This window comes from Vanessa tameamea, chromosome 3, assembly GCF_037043105.1.
Source record: "Vanessa tameamea isolate UH-Manoa-2023 chromosome 3, ilVanTame1 primary haplotype, whole genome shotgun sequence".
Classification (NCBI taxonomy): Eukaryota; Metazoa; Arthropoda; class Insecta; order Lepidoptera; family Nymphalidae; genus Vanessa; species Vanessa tameamea.
In genome coordinates, this window is record NC_087311.1 from 8,670,756 (window position 1) to 8,693,404 (window position 22,649).

Consider the following 22,649-nt stretch of genomic DNA (forward strand, 5'->3'; position numbering starts at 1 on the left):
TAATTATTTAATTACAATATATTTAATATACTTTATATAATAATGATATACAATACAAGTAAAAATAAAGTTTTAAAAAAGTAGCCTAACTTATTAAGTGAAATCTTAACATACGAAGAATAATGCTCTTAAACTATAAAGATTTTATGTGTACATGCCGTTTTATTAAGTACGTCTGTGTAGCAAAAAAGATAATATATTAACGAGTAAAAAAATAAAAGTACATTTGAAAAAAAAACCTTTTTATTCGGTTTGCATTGACAATATTTGTTATATCAATTGGGTGGATATTCGGATATTCGGATTTTAAAAGATCCTAATGAAGATCTTCTAAAATCCAAATAAACGCAGAAAAATATTGTAAAGTGGAGAATACATTTAAAAAAAACGACAGTTATTACAATGAATATATTAACATATATTTGTAAGCCAATTTGTTTGAGTTAAATTTGTTGAAGTTGAGCAAAATGAAGTGGAAACAGGTGTTGCCGTCGAAAATGCTAATATTCTAAGTTCACCAGTTTCGGAAAACTGAAGAGCATTACTGAGTCTTAATCCTGACGAAGTATATCCTGGTGTTTGTGGATCTCCAGTAATAGGATTAAATGTACCACATCTTGATTTAGCAAGAATGCACGAAGTTACATTTGTGTAAAATCTTACGTTATTGCTATCAATTGTTATATTTACACCAGTTCTACTTTCTCTCGTGCATTGAGTTATCTGAAAATAATCATAAATAATCAAAAATAAATGCTGAAATTTAAATTAAATTATAAACAATAAATACTTTGTTATGGTACATCCTTACCAAATTTATAGAATTAATTCTTCTTAAGCATCGTGCAAAATCACAATATCCCATATAACAACCTGAAGGCTGAACGTTTAAAGCTGACGTTGACAATGCCTTAAACAATCAAGCTTGCGATTATTCAATTTAGAGAAAAGATGGCTCAGTGAACAGAATACGTGGCTCCTAACCGAAGTTAGTTCAAACCCGGTCAAGCAAACTGTAGTAGAGTAGGGTACATGTTAATGCAGCCACCATATATTTTTATCTCTTACATGTTATGGTACGCCTCATTTCGTTTTTAAATGTTTTTTCTAACGCCATACAATAACTCCGAGATAACTTGTCCAAGTTAGTAAATGTAAGAGATAATTTTTACCCTCACACGAGCTTAAAATTAGTTGAATTAATTTGAACTAAAGTTATCAGAAAGTGGGTCAATATGTAAATCATGTAAGCTGCATATTATATTTACTTATAAATAATGATGATTTTATCAAAACTTGTATAAACAAGCGTATTTTAAGTACATCGAATTTATTTGTTATCGATGTTAAGAAATAAGACAAGATTCGTGAAAGTCAGAAAATATCGTGGGATCTATCTTAACTCAGAATTCAGTTTAAATCATTCAAATAAGTCAAGGGTCTTACAAAAATATATATTATATATTCATAATTTCCTTACCATTAAATTTGATGCACAAGTTGCATATGATGTATTCGTAAAATATTGCACAGCACAAACGCTTAAAGCATTTAACTCTTGGGGTCCCTATATAAAAAAAAGTATGTTAACATTAATGAATTTTTTGTTAAAACCTATTTATAATTTTTTTTGGTTCACCTCTGGCATTGAAGTAACTCTGGAAAAGCATGCTATACAAGCATCACGTAGGGTTACATTGGTAGGTTGTGCGGTGCTACAAGCAAGGTTAAGTAAATTTTGCAATCTAACCCTAGAAGTAAAAAAAATATTAACATGATATTTATTTATTATCAAAGTTATTACAATTAATTAATATCGTATTTTTTAAATAACGTACCCATTTGACGGACAAAGAGCGGATATTTTTTGAGTTTTCCATTGGAGAATTTTGTTTTTCACATCACTCAAATCAAAAATTCCATTTGTAGATACTCCGACCTATAAAGAGATAAAACTGGAAGGTTTTTATATTATTAATAGAATATGCTTCAGTTCTGTGGTCTAAAAAAAGGTAAATTAATACATCTGACCTCGCTAAAATTTAGCAAGTTATTCTTCCATTGCATAATATTTTTTTGCACTTCGTTTAGATCTAAAATTGAACCATAAATCCCAATCTGTTGAAAATAATAATGAAAAAAAAAAAAACTGGCTGGTATGGCTTTATATCATTTATTTTATAAAAAAATATTTTGTTAATGTATTATAAAAAAGAATACTTACAAGTAGTGTTAATATTATACCGTAATTAATTGTTTTTATCATTTTATTAAAGATGCTTAGCAAACAAGCAGACTGTTTTATGTCACTTGTTTTACATGGAATAAAATTTCGAATAGTTGTTAATAATAACATGCAACACGCATGGAAAAAGTAAGTGGAAAAATATAGAACACCGTTTTGAAATTTTATCCATAACGAAGTGATTCCGTAGTGATTTCATTTTGTTTATTAATTAAAATACACTAACATTATCATTGTGAGTTTTTATTTATCGCCACATAATTAGCGCGCCACCAACTATAACTAAGATGTTATGTCCCTTGTGCCTGTAGTTACACGGGCTCACTCACCCTTCAAACCGGAACACAACAATAGTGAGTACTGTAGTTTAACGGTAGAATATCTGATGAGTGGGTGATACCTACCCAGGTTGGCTTGAACAATGCCCTACCACCAAGTAAATCATATCATCTAATCAAACTGATGTTATAAAAAGCACCAGATTTTATAGATTGCATTTTTCACGCGACCAAAACGTCATAAGTGCCGGAATGGCATGGCTTACGTTTTTTGTACAACGTGGTGTAACATTATATTATTCGTACAGATTTTACGTATTGTGGGATGGTGTGGTGTTTAAATAAATTCATGTTTCTTATTGTGTTAATACAATACTATTAGCTACGTTTTTAATCACTTGAATAACAAGTAATTTTAGTTACTACTACGTAACTATAAGTATTTTTTTAAAGTGTTGGTTTCTCAGTGATATCGAGGAATTCTAAATTTTACATTTACAAAAATAAAAACGTTTATGCTATTATAACACTATCCCATTCATGTTCAGTATAGCGTAAAGTGAGAGCGGTATGTAACAAAGCAATTTATATAAACACATACTAATTTATAGAGCTGATTCTTTTTTGTAAATTGTTGAAGTCCTTTCTAATTATAAATGTTTTAGAACACTCCGGCAGAATAAAACTGACTGGGAATTCCTGATCGGAAGATTTAAGATCATAAGTCGAAAACGGACATAAAAATACATTTCAATTTTAATATGAGCGAGCATCAATGTTACTTTAACCTTCCTGTTTTAATAGTAGATTTAGATTGATATCCATGTTTTCTGTTTCATTGCAAAGTTTTACTGCTTTTTAATTACCGCCTCTTTCATACCATGCAAAAAGTATTTGACAAATACATAAAGCTAAAGTTATGAATTATGTAGAAGGACAGTTTTACCATCTGGTTGCCATAGTCATTTCAACTTAATAAAAATATGTGATTAAACTTTTTTATAGACGGTAAATCTAATAATGATTGCAAAATGTTTTGAATTAACGGATTTACTGTTTTTATTTATTGGTAATGTGCTGCTTTTTACTTGATAACGGCTTGAAAGGTTGACAACAGAGGCGAGAATACACATCGATGCTTGCAACGTGATTATGAATGCGGTATATGTACATTTATATTTTATATTTACTACTCAATAAACAATAACGAGTATCATGAAAACCGTCTCATCTATCCGTAATCCGTCAGCATACGTATTATTATAAGGTTTATGGTAACAGTAACAGACAGAGTCTATAAAATTCATCAATTTTGTTGTACATAAACATTATATCATTGTGTAAAATATATCAAAAAATAAGCCTTATTATATTCTACAGGATTAGGTATATTTATAAATAGCATAAAACAAAGTAGCTTTCTGTTTCTAACTGTATTTCCGCTAACATCTTATTAATGACTCAACGGATTTTGATGAGGTTTTCACTAATAGAAAAATTGACTAACGAGGAAGGTTTTTATACATCATTTGTTACTATTTTAAATAATAAAACTGATTTCGTACGCTTACATAGTGAACGTAACGCTAAAACTTAGAAGTTGAATCAAATTAAAGTACTATAAAATTGCAGGTCTTAAAATTGCGTACAAAAAATATCGCCATATTATATCTATTTTCTATGGTAAACTTGCAATAAGTATTTTTATCTGATACAAATTATTAAAAAAAAAAACATAATTTATTTGCTGAGCAATTTTCACAAATTTATTATTATTTCTCATTCAAAAATTATTTCAGTTACCTTGGGCATCATCTTCATCATTACATAGTAAAAAACAAAGTCGCTTACTGCTATCTGTCCCTATGTATGATTAGATCTTTAAAATTACACAATGGATTTTGATGCTGCTTTTTTAATAGATAGGTTGATTCAAGAGGAAGGTTTATATATATAATACATGCGCGTTATAATAGAGAAACACTGACAATTTTAGAGGTTTCTAAAGTGATGTCGTAAATAAATACATTATTTGCGCTTACATTGCAAACGCTGGTTGAACGCTACGAGATAGATCAAAATAATGCACTACAGTATTGTACACCTTATAAAGGTCTTCAAAGTGATGGTATATGTCTATTTTTAGGGATAACACAATACATTTAGCATTTAATATAGATCAATATGACCCCTTGCAGCATGTACTTTAAATGTATATTTTCGAAGATATTACAGATTAAAAACGCCCTGCGTTTTGTGTTGTCTAACGACTGAAAAACTATGAATAAAAAACATTGCACCCGTGCGAAGCCAGGGCGGGTCCCTAATTTGGTATAAATTATATTTATCTTTTACACTACTACGTTCAAGTAAATACTTAAGAAGATATTATCGTTTTCAAATTATGTGCAGCACAAAAAAATCTTTCGCTGCAAAACCGGTGGTTGAATAACTGGCCGACATAATAATAAAATGTTTACCTGAGCGATTAAATTTACTCAAATTTGAATCTAAAAGTCGTAGACTAATTTTATTATTTTGTTCAAACTATAATTAGGCCCAATTTCAATTTATATATCTCATTTATGAAATGGTACTTGTATAAAATAATAAATAAAAAATAAATATACAGTATACTATTTTCATTCTGCACCCGTTCGCTTGTAAATGATAAAAAAACTTGAGAGTATTTGTTAACGTTTACATAGAAAAGGTAAAAGAGCACATACATTGCTCGAGTAATTATCTTAAAAGGTTACTTCTTTCGCATAACACTGATTTTGGGATGACAGTATAAACAAGGTTAGTTATGCCACGATATAAAATTTAAAATATCATTTTATATAGGCAAAATAATTATAAATTTGTAATTATTTGACAAAGCTTACAACCTTACAAAACTTTACCAATCTATTTAATATTAAAAATGGGATGAAAATCTGCAGGGGTCATTTTTACATATATTTTTTTTCATTATTTCGATCAATAATAATAATTATGTTGTTTATTCGTCCTTATTCCTCCTTTAAGTCCTTTGACTAATACTGAAGGTATGGGCAGCCATTATTTAGTAGTCGGAATAATTATTGTCTAAATTTGTTGCTGGCAATAGTCGAAAGTTTTAAATGAAAAATGAAAATTTAGACTTAAATCTAGTCTATGGCAAAGCAAAGACAATTGCTATAATCATTACCAAAAGTCCAAAAGGAATATCACGCTTAGTCTTTGGATTATTGATGAAAGTGATAGGTCAAATTTCCTCGTTTTAATTTTATTTTTATTTTTGTTTTAACTCTATAATGATTGAAGGAAAAGCGAATGTAAGTATTTAATATTTAGACTCAGTATGAATTAAAATATAACAATATTTCATACAATATTACTTCATTTAAAAAAAATATATATTAATTTTAACCTATTTTCGTTTAAGGAACTACCCGACTTTCAAGTGTTCCGGACAGTAATAAAATACTGTTTGTTCATTATTATTGTACCAGTGCTATCATTCTTCATAGTCAAGATTTTGCTTTTTGATAGCCTGTTGCGTTTGGAGACTATAACAAGCAGCGTTTACTCGGCTGTAGTAGCAGTAATCGTCTTACATGTAACTCTGGGTCTCTATATTTATAGGGCATATAGTGAAACTGATAAAGTGCCAGCTAAACCTGTAAAGAAAGATTAAAAGTACTTATTCCCTTCTAATTAGTTTTAAGTCAGACAAAATGGACAATCTTTACATGAAAGGTGAACTTTTGCAAGTGCACACAAAAAATAGCGAAATCATTGAAGGCCGATTTTATAGTATTACTAATGATAAATCGAAAATATCACTTTATGAAGTTAAAGAGGTATCTGAGGGTGAACAGAATGATGGAGTTTGCCATTACTATGATTCGGAAGTACGAAACATTGTAAAGTTGCAAGAAGATAATCAACAAGCTTATTTAAAGATACCACTAAAAGAATGTGAAGAAATTATAAAAACTTCGAAAAAGTATATTTATATAAACCAAGTCGATCACGGTTTTCATGAGGCTATTAATGATTTGAATCAAAACAATTATATTGCTGTCAGTACTGATGGTGCAAATATGGGACGGAAATGTAAGATGCCTTTTTTGGTTATTTCCACACCACAACAAATATATATTTTTGACATTCAAGTTCTGCAATATCATGCATTTGAAGCTGGTTTAAAGAAAATTCTGGAGAGTGAAAATCCTAAGAAGATTGTCCATGATTGTAGAAAACTTTCTGATTGCTTATACCACAAACATAATGTTAAGCTGAACTCTGTGTTTGATACTCAGGTTTGTTATTAAAATAATATGTAGTAATTTATTAACATCACATAAACATAACTAAAATATATATTTTTTTAGGTTGGAGATCTTATCATATCAAAAAATAAAACAGGACGTTTACCTAATAATGTTAAGACTTTTTCTGAATGTCTTAACAATCATCTTGGTTTGAAACAAAACAATATTCAAGAGAAAGTGAGTATTAAATATTTAAAAAAAAATGAAAATTAAGTATATTTATGAAGAAATATTTTTAAATTTTATTCTTTCTTTTTTCAGTTGGATATAGTACAATGCACAGAACGTCCTCTGTCAACTGGTATTAAAGAAATTCTTGCAAAGAATATATGTTATTTACATCGTCTTTCTGAAATGATAAATGATCAAATGATGTTACCTTTCCTAAGAGGTGTTGAGTGCTTTGTAGAGAATCTTCGCTCATGTGACGATTTCAAAGCTTGGGAGCTGTGTGGCAAGCAATATCAGTTACCAAAGGATTTCAAGAATGCTATAGAGTATTAACATTCCACAAAAATAAAATGTAGTATTAGGCTTTTTTCTTTTTTTTTGCCCCTATTTTTAATTTTGACATTAAAAGTAAAATATTTATATCACTAAATATATTCACATGCAATTATTGCTTCTATTATAATAGCCATTACTTTCAAAGTTATTTGAATGTACTTAATGCATCAAGACATACTGGTAGTGCTAATATTTCATATTTTCGCTAAGAATTGATAATAATAATTTATATTCTATTGTAATATCAGTATTCTATTGTAGGTTAAAATATTTATACTTCTAAAACGAAGTCTTAAATTATTCAAAATTTATTAAATTAGTCAAGATTATTAATATAATATGTATGTACTATTTTAAATTGGGACTCATAGTGAAAAAAAAAAAATTAAACTATAGTTATTGTTCATCTGTGATTAAAACAAATATGCTTTTTTTACTAAAAATAGATGTTATTTTTATACAGAATGTAAAATTTCTTACAAATTTATTATTGTATTACTATGTAGCTTAAATGTCTTCAAGCTAAGCTTTTGTAGGGTAAGATTGTTCATATCGTTCATAGTAAGTGTTACGAATGAAATATTTTGGGAATGGTATACAGCCTTGATTATTAATATTGTGTGAAAAAGTGTGGCTTTGCATATTGGATAGGCTTCAACAAATATCTTGAAATAGGTTAAGTGTGAACTATGCTTTTGTGGTACAGGTAATTTGCTAATGAAATATATTTGTGCTTGAAAATGAAATGTTTTAATTTATATTATAAAGAAAACAACAACTTTAGATAAAATATATATATATTTAATTATGCTTTTGTAAGAAACATGTTAGGGTAAAAAGCTAAACCTTCAATTGATTCATCCCGACATGCCAAGCCTAGGCTTTCAGTCGTAAAGAGGCGCTCGCGTGCGAGCAGGACGGAAACATTTGCAATTTGAGACAGCTTCACTGGAGTAAGGAATCCATTTTCTTCAAGCTAAAATTTTTATATATTGTAGTTTTTAAAATGCTATACTTCAAATTAAATTATAAGTATAGTAAAATGTAATAAAAAATTAAAGACTAGTTACCAATTGACTAGTAGCTTTTGCTATTTCTTCGTCTCTGTTACTATTAAGCTGTAGTACACAAGCACCACTCGGAAATTTACGTAAAGACATAGGCGAGTCAACATTTTGTAACAACCTTAAAAATAAACATGTTATATAGTAAATTACAAATAAGTGCTGGAAAACAAATAAGATAACAAGACAATATTTTTAATAACAATAGATCCTAGTTGGTGAATGATTTAAAGCATGCCTAGGCACAATATGTATATAAAAATCAAATTATTCTCATTCTCATCTGCCTTATCCATTTTGTGTCTAGTTTAGGCCGAAATTAAGAGGACATCATCAACAAGAATATTTTGTTTTGTACATAGATAGCTGCAGGTCAATCATGAAATGCCAGTTTTGATTCTTACTTGCAAGCATTCAGTAAATCTTCAGGTGATATAAGTTCCAAGCCTCTTGCTCTATTTACTCTGCACCATACATCTGCTAAAGACATTATTCCACCACAGTCCTAAAATAAATATATTTAAATAATGTAATATTCTAAACCTATGTTTTTAAGAACTTATGTTGAGTATTCAGTACTTTTAACAAATGTTAAATAATAAAGGTATTTTATAGAAAGTAAATTACTTCATACAAGTAGAGTTACAACTAATTTATGCATATAATGTAACTTATATTCTTATGGGTGTAGTTTCATTATAATTAAAATTTGTTTATTTATTTCATTGTTTCATGCACTTACGATTAAAACTGCCACCATCATATCAGATATCTGTTGCGCTAGGCCCATATAATAATCTGAATCTGACCTGAATGTATCTCGCGTTACAGGATCATCAATACCCAAGCTCATAAGATAAGATTTAAACCTAACAGTATCATCTTCCGAGATATCTCCTTGTTTCTCCTGTTAAAATATTACATGTAAAAATGATTATTCAATATCTTTAAAATATACATTTTAAAGAGAATCATTTAGAAAATTACCCTTATTTTTGATGAAATTGTCTTAGATACAGTAACCATTTCCTTAGCCTTTTCCATTAATTTTTTCAAATCCTGAAATGCCACACTTATACTCTGATCAGTAGCCCTGTGTTGTTCTTCTATACTTCTTTCTATACCAACAATGCCAGAGCGGATTTTAGAATTAATTGGTGTTACAGAAGGCTTTGGGGTTGAATTTGATGCAGGCAAGTTACTCGAAGTAGATAATTGCTGGGTTCTTTCCCAAGCTTTAGCAGCTACTGCTTCACTTAGAGCCTTATAGAAGGCATTATCAATACCATCCTTAAATGAAAATTTTATAAAATGGTATGGGCTCACTACTGCTGGGCCCGGCCTCTTACCTTAAATAAAAGTATTTTAGAATTACAAGCAATTTATATTGTTATAGCTATGATATATAGATACATTCAAAATTTTTCATTACCTGGAATTGTAGGTCCTAGGTGTAATATAATTCGTTTTGGACCACCAAGACCAAACATACCACCACTTTCTTCTTCCATACAAAATATGTAATATAAATGTAAAGACAAACACACTAATCCTTTAGGTATGTCACCTGGCTTGCCCCAAAGAATTCTGTGTGTCGTAAGCACTACTTCACCATCAACGAATTGTGTCTAAAATGTGACGAAAGAGTGAGGCATTTGTTATTTAAATAAAATAAAAATAGACCAAACATATTGTTACCTTATCATCTCCATCATAGATTTTAACATTTTTATCACGTTTAAGATAGTTTTCACCTTCAAATAGGCGCGCTTCTATATACTCAAATCTATCCATGGCTTCTAAACAAATATGAATAGTAGAATGATTCAGACAATATTAAATGTTTAAGGTTCTACTCAATGATATATATAAAATGATACATTATAATTTATAAGAAGTGTTGAAATTTTAGATTTTTGTGAATCTTTTATGCCTTTTTAGATTAAGATAAAGAAGAAAATAACAAATAAGAATTTAATTTTATTAAAATATCAACTTAAGGTCATCACCTACATTCATAGTTTTTAACATTGACTTTGACATTTTTGACAGTTATAGTTATGATTTAAAATTTAATTATTAATTTAATTTTATAATCCGAATCTAAAGACTAAGTAATCTCATTAAACCAAATTGCCTTCGTGTTTTTTATTTATTTTCAAATCTAAATACACTTTCAGTACTTATATTTTTAACGAAAACGAACATTGAAGTTAAATATGAAAATAGCGCTTTATTCTTTATATGTATTAAACAAAAATAGCAAAAATCAAAATAGAAAAACTGTTAATAAATATTCTCCGGTGAACTACGAAAATCTAGAATTTTGATTTAAAGAATTAATCTTTAGAAAAATCCACTCTTCCTTTAATAACCTTGACATTTGACACTTGAGTTCTTGACAATCAAAATGTTGTCTCCGTCTGACGTTGTAGCAATTTTTTACATAAATGAAAGGATAGACTGACTTGAGAGGAAAAGTTAACCTGCAATTATTTCACAGTTAGAACACTCGTAGCATTACATTTACTTCAGACATAGCCTTGAGTGTAGAGTGATTGTTACATATTATTTTAACTATTTTGTACTTATAATTATGACTGATTCTCAAGAAACTCTATTGCAAAAAATTCAAGAACAAGGTGATCTTGTAAGAAAATTAAAAGCTGCCAAGGAATCAAGTGAAAAGGTTGGTTACTTAAAGTTTATAGAAGACACTTAAATTATTCCTTATTGTTAGAACCAAATTGCGTCATGTTGGAACTAACGTAGGTAATCATTTTGTAGGTTAAGACGGTCCAAAGTTTTTATGGAAATCTCGAAGAAATAAATAAACACCTCTCTCAATTTAGTTACCTAAGTGGCCACATGCCTAGTAAAGTTGACATTGAAACACACAATAAATTAGATTGTAATGTACACTTTCAAAATTATCCCCATTTAAAGAGATGGTGGTACCATATGCGGAGTTTCAGTGACTCTGAGAGATCTTTATTTCCAGAGAGCTATCACTTAAATTGTATGGTAAAAAACTATAATGCCAATAATAAAAGTGTTGATCAGCAGGTTGGTTGTTTATTATAAGAATTAGATATCACTATGCACTTATAAATAAAAGCTAGTAGATTAGATTTTGAGATCTATGAACCTCCACATATGGTTGCTTGTTACCACAAAATTTTATGTAAATATAAAATACTAAATTGATCTATACATTTCTTTTTTCGGTCCTAATTTTCAATTAAAACAGTGGTGACGAGGAATCATATTGTGGATTATTTGAAGCTGGGAAAATCTTTCAAAGATGTTGCATAAAACTTTGAGAGTTTTAGAAAATAGAGCAACCAAGCTATGGTTACACAACATGATTTATAGAAGCAGTGTCAAAAAAACAATTACAACAACATCTTATTGCAAGGTATTGATAGTTGATGGCTTATAAATGCAAAAATTTTTAGTACATCCTTAAAATCTATGTATGTTTATAATATCTTAAATTTTTTTCAATGTTTTTATTGTTAGTATGTATATAGTATACTCAAGAAAAATGTTAATAATTTTTTATTAGTCACAAATATTTGCAATATTTTTTTACATGTAATTTTCTATATGCATATTTTGTATGATTTGATAAAATAGAGCAAAGGCACATGTGTTTTTTCTGTACAGTTAAGTGTAGAGGTTGGTTTTTTTGCATATAAAACTTCACCACAATTGGTGCTTTCTATATTATAAGGCCATGAACGTATATTTGTTTATTATTACATCTTACTATTTTTAGATTAAAGAAGAGGTCTCAAAGTTGTTGGCATTAAAAGCTCAGTTAGGTTCTGAAGATGCTGCACCTCAGAAGTTTGTACTCAAGACTGCAAAAGGTACACGGGACTATAATCCTCAGCAGATGACAATTCGGAATAATGTTTTACAAAAAATCATCACAGTGTTTAAGAGACACGGAGCAGAATGTATTGATACACCAGTTTTTGAATTAAAGGTATATTTATCTTTTAAAAAAATCATTGTTTTTTTCCAGTAAACTTATCTGCTTAAAAATATTGTTATTTTAATTTCATACTATTAAATATAACTGCTTGATTTTACTTTAATTCACTCAAGAACTTAATTGTATGAAAAATATTTGTTATATTTAAATATCTATATTTCTTATCCATCTATTATTAGTTATCTTATTGTTATTTATGACTGATTTTATAGGAAGTTTTAACTGGAAAATATGGTGAAGATTCAAAGTTGATCTATGATTTAAAAGACCAGGGTGGTGAGATACTGTCTCTGAGATATGACTTAACAGTACCTTTGGCCAGATACCTGGCAATGAATAAAATAAATACATTGAAAAGGTACCACATTGCTAAAGTGTACAGAAGAGATAATCCAGCCATGACAAGAGGGAGGTACAGGGAATTCTATCAATGTGTAAGTATATTTGATTTTATTAACTAACAATTAGAATAAATTTATAATATTGGTGCATGAAGCTCTAATCGGAGTATTAACACATTTTCAGTATGTTTATGATTTAAGAATTAAAAAAAAACTTATATTTGGAGCTTATTTAATAATTAAGTTGTATAAGTAAAATATTTGTAGGTACATTACTTATAAAACCTCTAAATCATTAATATTTAATTCTTTTTTAATATTGATATGTATTTTTAAGAAATATTAATTTTTTTATTGTACTTTTGTTATTTTTAGGATTTTGATATTGCTGGTCAATATGACTTGATGGTACCGGATGCTGAATGTCTTAAAGTGGTTACAGAAATATTAGATGCCTTAGATATTGGAAAGTATGTCCTTAAAGTTAATCACAGGCGGTTACTTGATGGCATGTTCGAAGCTTGTGGTGTATCAGCAGATATGTTCCGCTCTACTTGTTCCACTATTGACAAACTCGATAAGGTAATTTGTAACGATTTCATAAATAATCTTGTCATTTGCCGACTTGATTGCATTTATTTTTTGAAAGAGACAATTAAAAATAAGTTTGATAGTGTTGATTTACAATAAATTTTCTTAAGGTGTGTTTAGACATTTTCTTTAAACATGTTATTTATTATTACAATAGTCTACATGGGATGAAGTACGCACAGAAATGATTAATGAAAAAGGTGTAACACCTGATGCAGCTGATCGTATCGGAGAATATGTAAGATTAAATGGAAGCATTGAATTAGCAGACAAACTTCTGCAAGATGAAAAATTGTCTAAATCTAAAGGAGCAGTCGAAGGTCTTGAAGGCATAAAATTGTTGCTAAATTATTGCGAGCTTCTTGGTATCAAGGACAAGATACTGTTTGATTTAAGTCTGGCTAGAGGCTTAGATTATTACACTGGTGTTATTTATGAAGCTGTTTTAACGCGTAAGTATTTTAGACACAAAGACTGTCTTATATAAATTAATATAATATTTTTTTTATACAAAAATACTGTGAACCTAACTATTGAACAAAAAATTATAAAGAATTTTTCATTCTGCAAGACATAGACAAGTTAAAAAGTATTTTTTTTTTTAAATTATGATATTGTTTTTTCCAGAACCAATCAAAATAGGCAATGAAGACCAAACAATTGGATCAATAGCCGGTGGGGGACGATACGATAACCTTGTTGGTATGTTCGACTCGAAAAATAAACAGGTAAAAAATTAAATTGGTTAACGTTATCTCTAAAAAAATAAAAATTGTTCCTATCTTTGAGTTTATGTTGATATTTTTAATTTTTTGGGGCAAAAACAGGTCACTGTAATGTAAATATATATATATATATATATATATATATATATAATAAAAACAAATGTCAAAATATTTGTATCACTAAAATGTCTTAGTAATTATATTGTGGCACTCAACATTTATAACGAAATGAAAGTCGATGACCTAACGTCTTACTTTCTAAAATAATTACGCGATCATTCGTCGTCTATAATGTCGATCAATGTTCTCGATGACCGAATGCCGTTTAATTAATACTTATTTTTTGTAATGCTTATTATTACATGTCAGATAAAATTGATTTTAATTTAACCATCTTTTTTATCGTTAAAATATTTTATAATATTTGAAATAATTGCAATGAAAAACATACTCATAAAACACACGACGGTAGCATAACTCATACACGCACGTTCTAAAAGAAACAATTAATCTCTGAGGAATTTATAGAAGAATCGTAATTTTTTTTCTTATATATGGCAAATGGGCCACCCAATAGTATGCGGTACACTGATATTGGCTCTGGAAGAAATATTAACCATTCTATTCATCACACCAATACGCCACAAACCTTTGGAGCTAAGATGTCATGTCTTTTGCGCCCGTTATTACATTGGTTCAAACCGGAATACAACAATACTAATTATTGTTGTGGCGGTAGAATATCTGACGAGTGGGGGTTATCTACCCAGACGGGCTCCTACAAAGCCACATTCATATAACTTCTTCGAAATACGAAATCGAAGTTAATTCCTCGGTACAGCATTTCAAACCGTCATATGAAGTCGTAGTGGTGTTCGATGTGCGATGGTAACGACCGCAGGTCCCGTGCGTGGGCGTGAGTATCGGCGTGGAGCGCGTGTTCTCCGTGCTGGAGGCCAAGCTGGCGGCCGGAGACATCAGCGTGCGCACCAGCGACGTCGACGTGTACGTCGCCTCCGCGCAGAAGAACTTCCTCGACGAGCGGATGAAGATTTGCGCTGAGCTGTGGAATGCCGGCATTAAGGTAACACACACTCTTAAAGTACTGACGTATTCAGTATTAGCATGAAAGTATGTCATGCTTATTAAGTTATTGCTACTCAGTACTTAGTAACATGTACATATATGTAGTACTATAAGTAACTTGGTGGTATTGTGGGATCGATGGTTTTTAAGCTTGCTACCATAGGCGTGGTTAGAAGGCCATGTGCTCTGGTATATTCTGAACAAGTTTTCTTTGCTTTTGTTTACGGTTATGCCTAGAAATACTCATGACGTATTTAAAATTGTATACAATTATAAAACTAACCAAAATCTAAATAAAAAATAGCTCAGTTTCTTTTGATGGTAGATTTTAATCAGTGATATGGAGCTCCGTATCCGTAACCGAAACTATCGGATGATCGAAATTAAAATCTATCCGTAACAGTAGCCGAAGTCAATAAAAAATACATCTATAATAATTTAATTTTTGCATAATGTTACACTTAGAGAGAGTAGCTTATTGGATTTTAAGGCTATTAGTTTATTTTTGTGATAATACCCAATACTAATAATAGCCTAAACGTAAAGTAAAATTCATATCTTGTAATTTTTTCTTTTACAATTTCTAAATAATCTAATATCCGCAACCTAAGCTATCCGAAACAATCGGATAATTCGAAATAATTTCGTATCTGTAATACAGAGTTATACAGAGTTTTGTTTATTATACAAGTGAAATTGAATGAGAATGGTTGACGTATATAAATCGTTTTTTATCAATACGAGTCATAACAATATTTTTTATAAATAACGTCAATTCAAATTTGTGTTTATAATTCATCTCGTGCTCAGCGGTGAAGGAAAACATCGTGAGGAAACCTGCATGTGTCTAATTTCAACGAAATTCTGCCGCATGTGTATTCCACCAACCCGCATTGGAGCAGCGTGGTGGAATATGCTCCAAACCTTCTCCTCAAAGGGAGAGGTGGCCTTAGCCCAGCGGTGGGAAATTTACAGGTTGTTAATGTGACGCCAATTCAAGTTTATCATAAATAATATTTTATATTACTATTCTTTTAAAAATTTTCTTAACATTTTTTACAGACCGAGCAATCTTACAAAAAGAATCCCAAAATGTTAAATCAGCTGCAGCACTGTGAAGAGAATGGTATTCCATTAGCCGTGATTCTAGGCGAATCTGAACTTAAACGTGGCCTAGTCAAAATACGTAATATTTCAACCAGGCAAGAAGAAGAAGTACCAAGGGAGAATCTAGTACAAGAACTAAAGTCGAAAATCGAACTTTTAGATATCAAAGAGATGAATGGCCCTTTAGCTAAATAATACTTTATATTAAAAAATATATTGTTTCCTCTTAATGATAGTATATAATTTATCTGTACAATTTTTTTAAATAAAATACTCTTTCGAAACGAGTTTTGGTCTCAATATTCGTAAGATGAAAAATATCTTCCAAAAATGTTTAAATTAAAATTAGATTTTTTAAACATGATATTTTGTTAGTATTAATAACTTATTAATTCGGCATCGACGGGTATTATTTGTCTTTGCTTTTCTTTTATTATTATTCCGTGTTTCATGATTATTTAATTATTTTTTAATTTACGTGAGCATTTAATATTAAAGCTTTTGCCAAGTAGCATTTTACTTTATAAAAATCACAGATGCGATAGTTATTCAATTTCTACTGTTTCAATATTTCCGTAAGTAAGAAGAGGATTTTAATAAAGTATTTATAACAAAAACCTTAAAATTATTTTGTCCTTTACATATAAAAAAGAAAATGTGAGAGATGTTTTTGATGATATTTTTAAAGGTGTGAATTACACTTTACATGAAAATAAACATACTTATAACAAATGTTTGTGTTTGTTTACGTGTTCAAATTATTACCTATTTCCCTTTAAGATATTTATGTAAAATATACACAACGTAATTCACCGATTTGAAGGACTGCAGGACACGTAGCTTTCCGAAAAGCAATGTGAATGTCGCAGCTATGTTCTTGAACTCTGGACCACAATATAGCAAAGCAAGGGACCGACCGGAGCATTCTAAAGTTAAAATTTTCGCAATATAACGACCTGTATTACTATGATGTACTGTTACTTGATTAAGTTTTGATTAAATTCGATTCAGTATTTTTATAGAAAAATCCTACGCCTTATACAAGGCTACCGTCTCGCTAGAACAAGAAATGTAAATAAAGACACAGATTTGGAGTACACATTGAAGTTATCCTTCAATCGTTACTAGATTTAATTTTAATTTATTAATGATACAAGTTTTATTAAGTAATAGTACCATAAGTTATATTTACACATCAGGCAATAATCAGTTGTTAGCAGATAAGCCGGATCGTTTAATTTTGAATACGTAATTTTATTAAATAAAAAATAATATTTTCGTAAAAAGCAAGCTTTTACAATTAAATCACTACACTATAAGACACAACACATGATCAATATTCTTGTAGGTACTAATACGAATATCATTTTGTAGTTATCTGCAATGTTTTAACTTGACCCACAAACACTAAGAGGTTATGTTAAATAAAAGCTGGTATTAAATAACCTTCGATTATTGCCTCTAATATCCGATATAGTGACCTCTATTGAACTGAGGTACTCACTCGTAGTCTTGGTTCAAAATCATCATGTCACGGACAGGGTATCTATGTTGTTGTGGCCATTGTTCCCCTTCGTATTTCCTGACATTGTGTCCTAATTCACCGCGAAAAACCAGCACTACGTAATATCTATATAAAACTGTTTTTATAGGAGTCTCTTTTATTGAAAATCTGCATGCCATAGTGATAACACATTACATTGGTTTAGTGTTATGCGATGAATTTTTCATTGAAATTTTACTTTAATATAACAATTTGTGTTTTTTTATTGACTACAAGGGTTAATGCATCGGTGATTAAGGATGCGTTAGAGGAACATCTGAAGGATCTATCACACAATGAAGAACTGGAATCTATTAAATTGGAAAAAGATAAGGCAGTGAAAGATCATCATGTAGATAGTGAAATTAAAGACAATCATTCAAATAAATATTCGAAAGCAAATGAGGATACGAAATATCTCAAGAATGATCACGAAAGCAAGATTTCCTCAGAAAATGATGCTTATGGCGGATACAATAATAAGCAAGATAATAGCGAAGATAATCAATCAGATGGTTTTAAAAGGGGGCATAAAAAAGGTCACCATAAACAAGGTTTTCAAAATTCTTATCATAAAGACGAATCTTCAAATAAGAGTACTTATTTTGATGATATTAACGATGAAGGCGATCAATCCGGATATCATAGCAGATTAAATAAATATGACAACGATGGACGTAGAAGTTACGAAGGTTCCCATAATAATGGACAGGAGTATTTAAGAAACAATTATCGTAATGGGGGATCAAATCAATTTGGAGATGTCGGTAATAAACATTCAAACCACCATGATTACGGAAATAAATACTTTTTGGATAATTCAGAAAATTATAATAAATATCGTAAAGGACACGATTCTTACGACAGAGGCAAACTTCACGATCGCCATGAGTATCAAGTCCCTCATCATAATCGCGATCCAGGATGGGATTGGCAAAATTGGAATAATAATAGAAGAGATTGGGATGGTTCTGGTTGGGACCGAAATCCCGGATGGAAACGTGATTATAGTGGGCCAGGGTATTATGATGATCATGGCATACGTCATGATGGAGGTTATGGATATGGTCCCAATCATGGTTATGGTTATCGGTATGGAGAATCTAGAGCAGATCCAGTTGCTGAAAGACCAATTAATGCACCTGTGGTTGCACATCGGAAACAAACAATAACGATCTATGAAGATCCAAGGTATGCAGGCTCAGAAAAAGGCCAATTAAGACGTGAGGAAGGAGGTTACGTAGAACTTGACTATCAACCGAGTTCGCGACGATATGCAAGTTACGATGACACCTATTATAGTGTACCTATTAGAGAAAAGGGCGCAGAGACAAGTAATATAAATAAATTAGTTTATAATTACAGACGACACTGAAATGCACCTGACTAACATACATAATCATTAGAATATAAATAATGTAGAACTAATTTTAACTTGTTTCTTAATATAAATAATATTAATTTGTTTATTTATTCTATGATAAATAAAATCTACTTATAAATAGGTAAAGATAATAATAGATAATAGTTCAGTACCTTTTTGTCATCTGTTTGTCCACCAAAACTATCCTATTTTTAGGAAAACCACCTCCTACCTGCGCGAATACTGTACCCCATATTAAAACTACCTGTAATATAAAAAAAATCCGGTTTTTCTTTTTAAATTGGAAAGATTTCCTTACATTTTATTAAATTCTATTTTTAATTAAATGATAAGTATTTTTGATTTGGAGGAGATCTGTAAGTGCAGGATTTTATATTTTATGAAATAAAATACTATAAATACTTATCTATTTGAATAAAAAATATCGTGTCAGTTTAAATAATGTTTTCTATAAATCTATTAATCACATTTCATGGTACGTTTAGACTATGATACTTTACTCGGTACACTTATCACGAATGTTTTTGTATCAACATGAATATCTCTGATTGCAAAATTTATTGTTACACGATGATAAGTGTCGCATCAGCCGCTCTGTGAACACTTTGTGTCCAAGTGTCTATTTGTAGTTGAAAAGCTTTCGAACAGGTTTGACATTTTCGTTTGTGTTCACACAACGAGTTTAACGTGGAGTAAGGAGACCACAAAGAGCCTTATCATTTTTCGTATAAGGACTACCAGATCTTTGAACATTTATGTCGGAATTTCTGTCGTAGTCTAAACGTACCTTAAAAATCACAATGTTAGTGACAATTTTTTACCTGGAGTGATAGACGATCTCATTCTTGTATCTTTTTTTGTATTATAGGAGTAACTTTTTCTAATACGCATTCAAAATCTTCATTTTTCATTGGACATAAATTTTCATAACCTTGATAATTTTCTGTGCGTACCTCATTCAGAAATCTATTGTAAGCTCATCATTCTTGCCGTTTTTGAATCCACTGGTGTACTGGTATTTTTTTATTATTATCACAATTGTAGCAATAACCGCTGTACGACCTTTGCGTGTGAACAACAACAAAAGCTAGGATATAATTTCCGTATACTTACAAATAGACACAACTTAGACATCAAATCTGTACGAGTGTAAACAGTACAGATGTTGAACATTTATGTCCATATTTCTGTAAAAGGCTAAACATACTTTTATTCTCGTAAAATAATGTCCGGCAGACAAATATTGGAATTCAGATATAGTTCCGGTTTTAGACAAAATAATAAACACTATTATTATTGCAATGTATGTATGACATTTTGTTTCTAGGCAAATTGTATTTCTATATCTCTTGTATGTATATGGTAAGATAATATACCAATTAAAATTATTTGATAAAGAAAATCGATAGGACAAATGTTTTACATCGCTTTAAAAAAAAGTGTATTATTGTAAGTCATAGTTATACAGATGCATAATATAGACATCGCAATGTAGGCAAACACACTATAAATATTTAATATTACCTACTTTACAACGGATAGATAAGATATATCACACACATATTTCCTATACGTATAGGTATTTCTGAATATCTAATATATGACATCCATATTGCATATTTGCTAATATTCAGTGAAGCGTTTAGTTCAAATTCAGGTACCTACTTTGAAGAGAATATTCCTCGGGGCAACTACGTGACGGACAGACGGCCAGTTGGGTGACATATTTCAATATGATACATCTGTCACAGCTGAGCGGTTAGTTCTCTGAAGCGTGACGGATGCGTGCCAAATCGGGGTCGTTGTGCCAATATCAATCCATACCGTATAAGTTGCAAATAGGAATGAAAATGTGACAAAGAAAATCCAAATACCCAAATATAAACCACAATTAAAAAAAGGTCGCTTAATATTTCCTTAGTTGTTTGAATGAGGAAAATGTTTATAGACATAAATGATGAGATAAACACAGTATACATTAAGTTCAAAGAATTCAATACAACTTAGCACTCAAATACTTATTCTAAAATGTGAAATAAAACCAATAGATTTATTTACTGAAGTGTTATAATTAACAAAGTCTTTGACAATAATTTTTGTCAAGTTTTTGGATTATTTCTCGTTATTACCCTTTCCGCTTTAATTAAGGGAAGTCGTTATTGAGGCACTACCCACTCGTAGATATTTTTCAGTACTTTTATTTGTAATTTAAATTTTGCAACCCTTCGTTGTGGTTCTGTAGGGGACTAAACTAATTTAAACGTTAAGCTCTCGTAAAATCCTTTTGTATTATGTATGGTTTGAGGACATTTTAAAATTGGATATGAGTGCCAAATATATCTTTGAAAGACGTAACGTGTTTCACAGTTCATATGTATATATTCAATAAAAAAAAATAAAAATAAGTATATATTTTTTTAAATATAATCCTTAAGCACTTTTATTATTAAAAAATATAATGGATGTAGTTTTACTTCATTTAAATAAAATAATGGTTGGAATTAATTCGATAAATAATGAATATTCAGTTAAATTTGGGTTGCAGTTAGTGAAGGATATGCATATTGCCTGCCAATCTGCAATTTCAAACATTCAACCTCTTTCGTTACTTTGTCTGAATGAGTAGTAGCTCCTATCACAAATTGTTTACTTTTTAAATTTGCTTTTCAATTTTGTTAATCAAAGGTTGAATTTTAATTTATGTAAAAAAGTTAAAAGCTTGATAACTTTATAACGCAGTTACTATCACGTCGAATCTGTTGACAACATAACACAACACAAAATATTGTATGTTGTAAAAAACGGATTAATTAAATAAATACAAAGAATAATATAATCGAGTTTTGTACTTTTAATAGCTATTTCCTTTTTATTGAACTTACTAACGACTTATCTCAAAGCACTAAAGCAATTTCAAAACGACATCCGAATAACATGCCAATAATAGTTAGCAGCGATTGGAAAACAAAAGTGTGATTATAGGATATTATCGTTCGAATTTTGTCTCTTTTACTCATATGAACTTGTGTATTTGCATCTCAGTCGTCTCGAAAGGGGAAGGGCGATAAAGTGACATTACTTAAACGAACTTTCGATGGGCCATATCGAGCAGGGTTGTCTCCGAAGACATAATGAAGATTGGGAAAAATTAGCCTCAATAAAATTTAATTTATCTTTAAATCAAAGAAACATTCAAACAAATGGGTTCATTGTTGAAATAATAATAGTTTTAAGGCATTTAAGTTGTGTTAAATATAATATTTAGGATTATATTTTAAAAGAGGTGCTTACTAGATGTATTTGCTACTTTTCTACACGATGGATGCTATCCACAACATCAGTTTTGTCAACTGTACACTTTTGATATGAATTATAAAATTCTAATATTTTTGTTCTATTATACTTCTTCTAAACGCATGAGTTTTTAGAAAAATCCATGTAAAGAACAAATTA

At 29.9% G+C, this 22,649-nt stretch overlaps 5 protein-coding genes across 7 annotated transcripts; 3 read left to right on the forward strand and 2 right to left on the reverse strand.

The window, feature by feature from the left end:
* Positions 1 to 407: 407 nt before the first annotated feature.
* Positions 408 to 4,344, reverse strand: LOC113397502 (uncharacterized). Its single transcript, XM_064218285.1, has 6 exons — positions 4,327 to 4,344; positions 1,839 to 1,939; positions 1,640 to 1,751; positions 1,481 to 1,567; positions 812 to 910; positions 408 to 723 (listed from the first exon to the last, which is right to left on the reverse strand). The coding sequence occupies exons 1-6, from the start codon at positions 4,342 to 4,344 to the stop codon at positions 412 to 414; spliced, it is 729 nt and encodes a 242-aa protein (XP_064074355.1). The 3' UTR covers positions 408 to 411.
* Positions 4,345 to 5,742: 1,398 nt separating this feature from the next.
* On the forward strand, positions 5,743 to 7,379 carry LOC113397494 (piRNA biogenesis protein EXD1-like). The gene is made up of 4 exons (XM_026635884.2): positions 5,743 to 5,843; positions 5,954 to 6,833; positions 6,906 to 7,022; positions 7,107 to 7,379. Exons 2-4 carry the CDS (start codon positions 6,246 to 6,248, stop codon positions 7,347 to 7,349), a joined length of 948 nt encoding a protein of 315 aa, XP_026491669.2. The 5' UTR covers positions 5,743 to 5,843; positions 5,954 to 6,245; the 3' UTR covers positions 7,350 to 7,379.
* A 752-nt stretch (positions 7,380 to 8,131) lies between these two features.
* Vps36 (Vacuolar protein sorting 36) lies at positions 8,132 to 10,367 on the reverse strand. The gene is made up of 7 exons (XM_026635878.2): positions 10,115 to 10,367; positions 9,849 to 10,044; positions 9,404 to 9,765; positions 9,159 to 9,323; positions 8,821 to 8,921; positions 8,423 to 8,537; positions 8,132 to 8,328 (listed from the first exon to the last, which is right to left on the reverse strand). Exons 1-7 carry the CDS (start codon positions 10,208 to 10,210, stop codon positions 8,158 to 8,160), a joined length of 1,206 nt encoding a protein of 401 aa, XP_026491663.2. The 5' UTR covers positions 10,211 to 10,367; the 3' UTR covers positions 8,132 to 8,157.
* Positions 10,368 to 10,836: 469 nt separating this feature from the next.
* LOC113397476 (histidine--tRNA ligase, cytoplasmic) lies at positions 10,837 to 16,532 on the forward strand. 3 transcript variants are annotated; one of them, XM_026635860.2, is made up of 9 exons: positions 10,837 to 11,105; positions 11,204 to 11,482; positions 12,198 to 12,410; positions 12,632 to 12,853; positions 13,136 to 13,342; positions 13,509 to 13,803; positions 13,979 to 14,079; positions 14,978 to 15,160; positions 16,225 to 16,532. In XM_026635860.2, the coding sequence occupies exons 1-9, from the start codon at positions 11,013 to 11,015 to the stop codon at positions 16,462 to 16,464; spliced, it is 1,833 nt and encodes a 610-aa protein (XP_026491645.2). In that variant the 5' UTR covers positions 10,837 to 11,012; the 3' UTR covers positions 16,465 to 16,532. The 3 variants fall into 3 exon arrangements, with proteins under 3 accessions (XP_026491645.2, XP_026491646.2, XP_026491647.2); XM_026635861.2 differs by lacking the exon at positions 11,204 to 11,482 and adding an exon at positions 11,667 to 11,834; XM_026635862.2 differs by lacking the exon at positions 11,204 to 11,482.
* Positions 16,533 to 17,987: 1,455 nt separating this feature from the next.
* Positions 17,988 to 19,187, forward strand: LOC135193895 (bifunctional endo-1,4-beta-xylanase XylA-like). Its single transcript, XM_064218288.1, has one exon. The coding sequence runs from the start codon at positions 17,988 to 17,990 to the stop codon at positions 19,185 to 19,187; it is 1,200 nt and encodes a 399-aa protein (XP_064074358.1).
* The last annotated feature ends 3,462 nt before the right edge of the window (positions 19,188 to 22,649 follow it).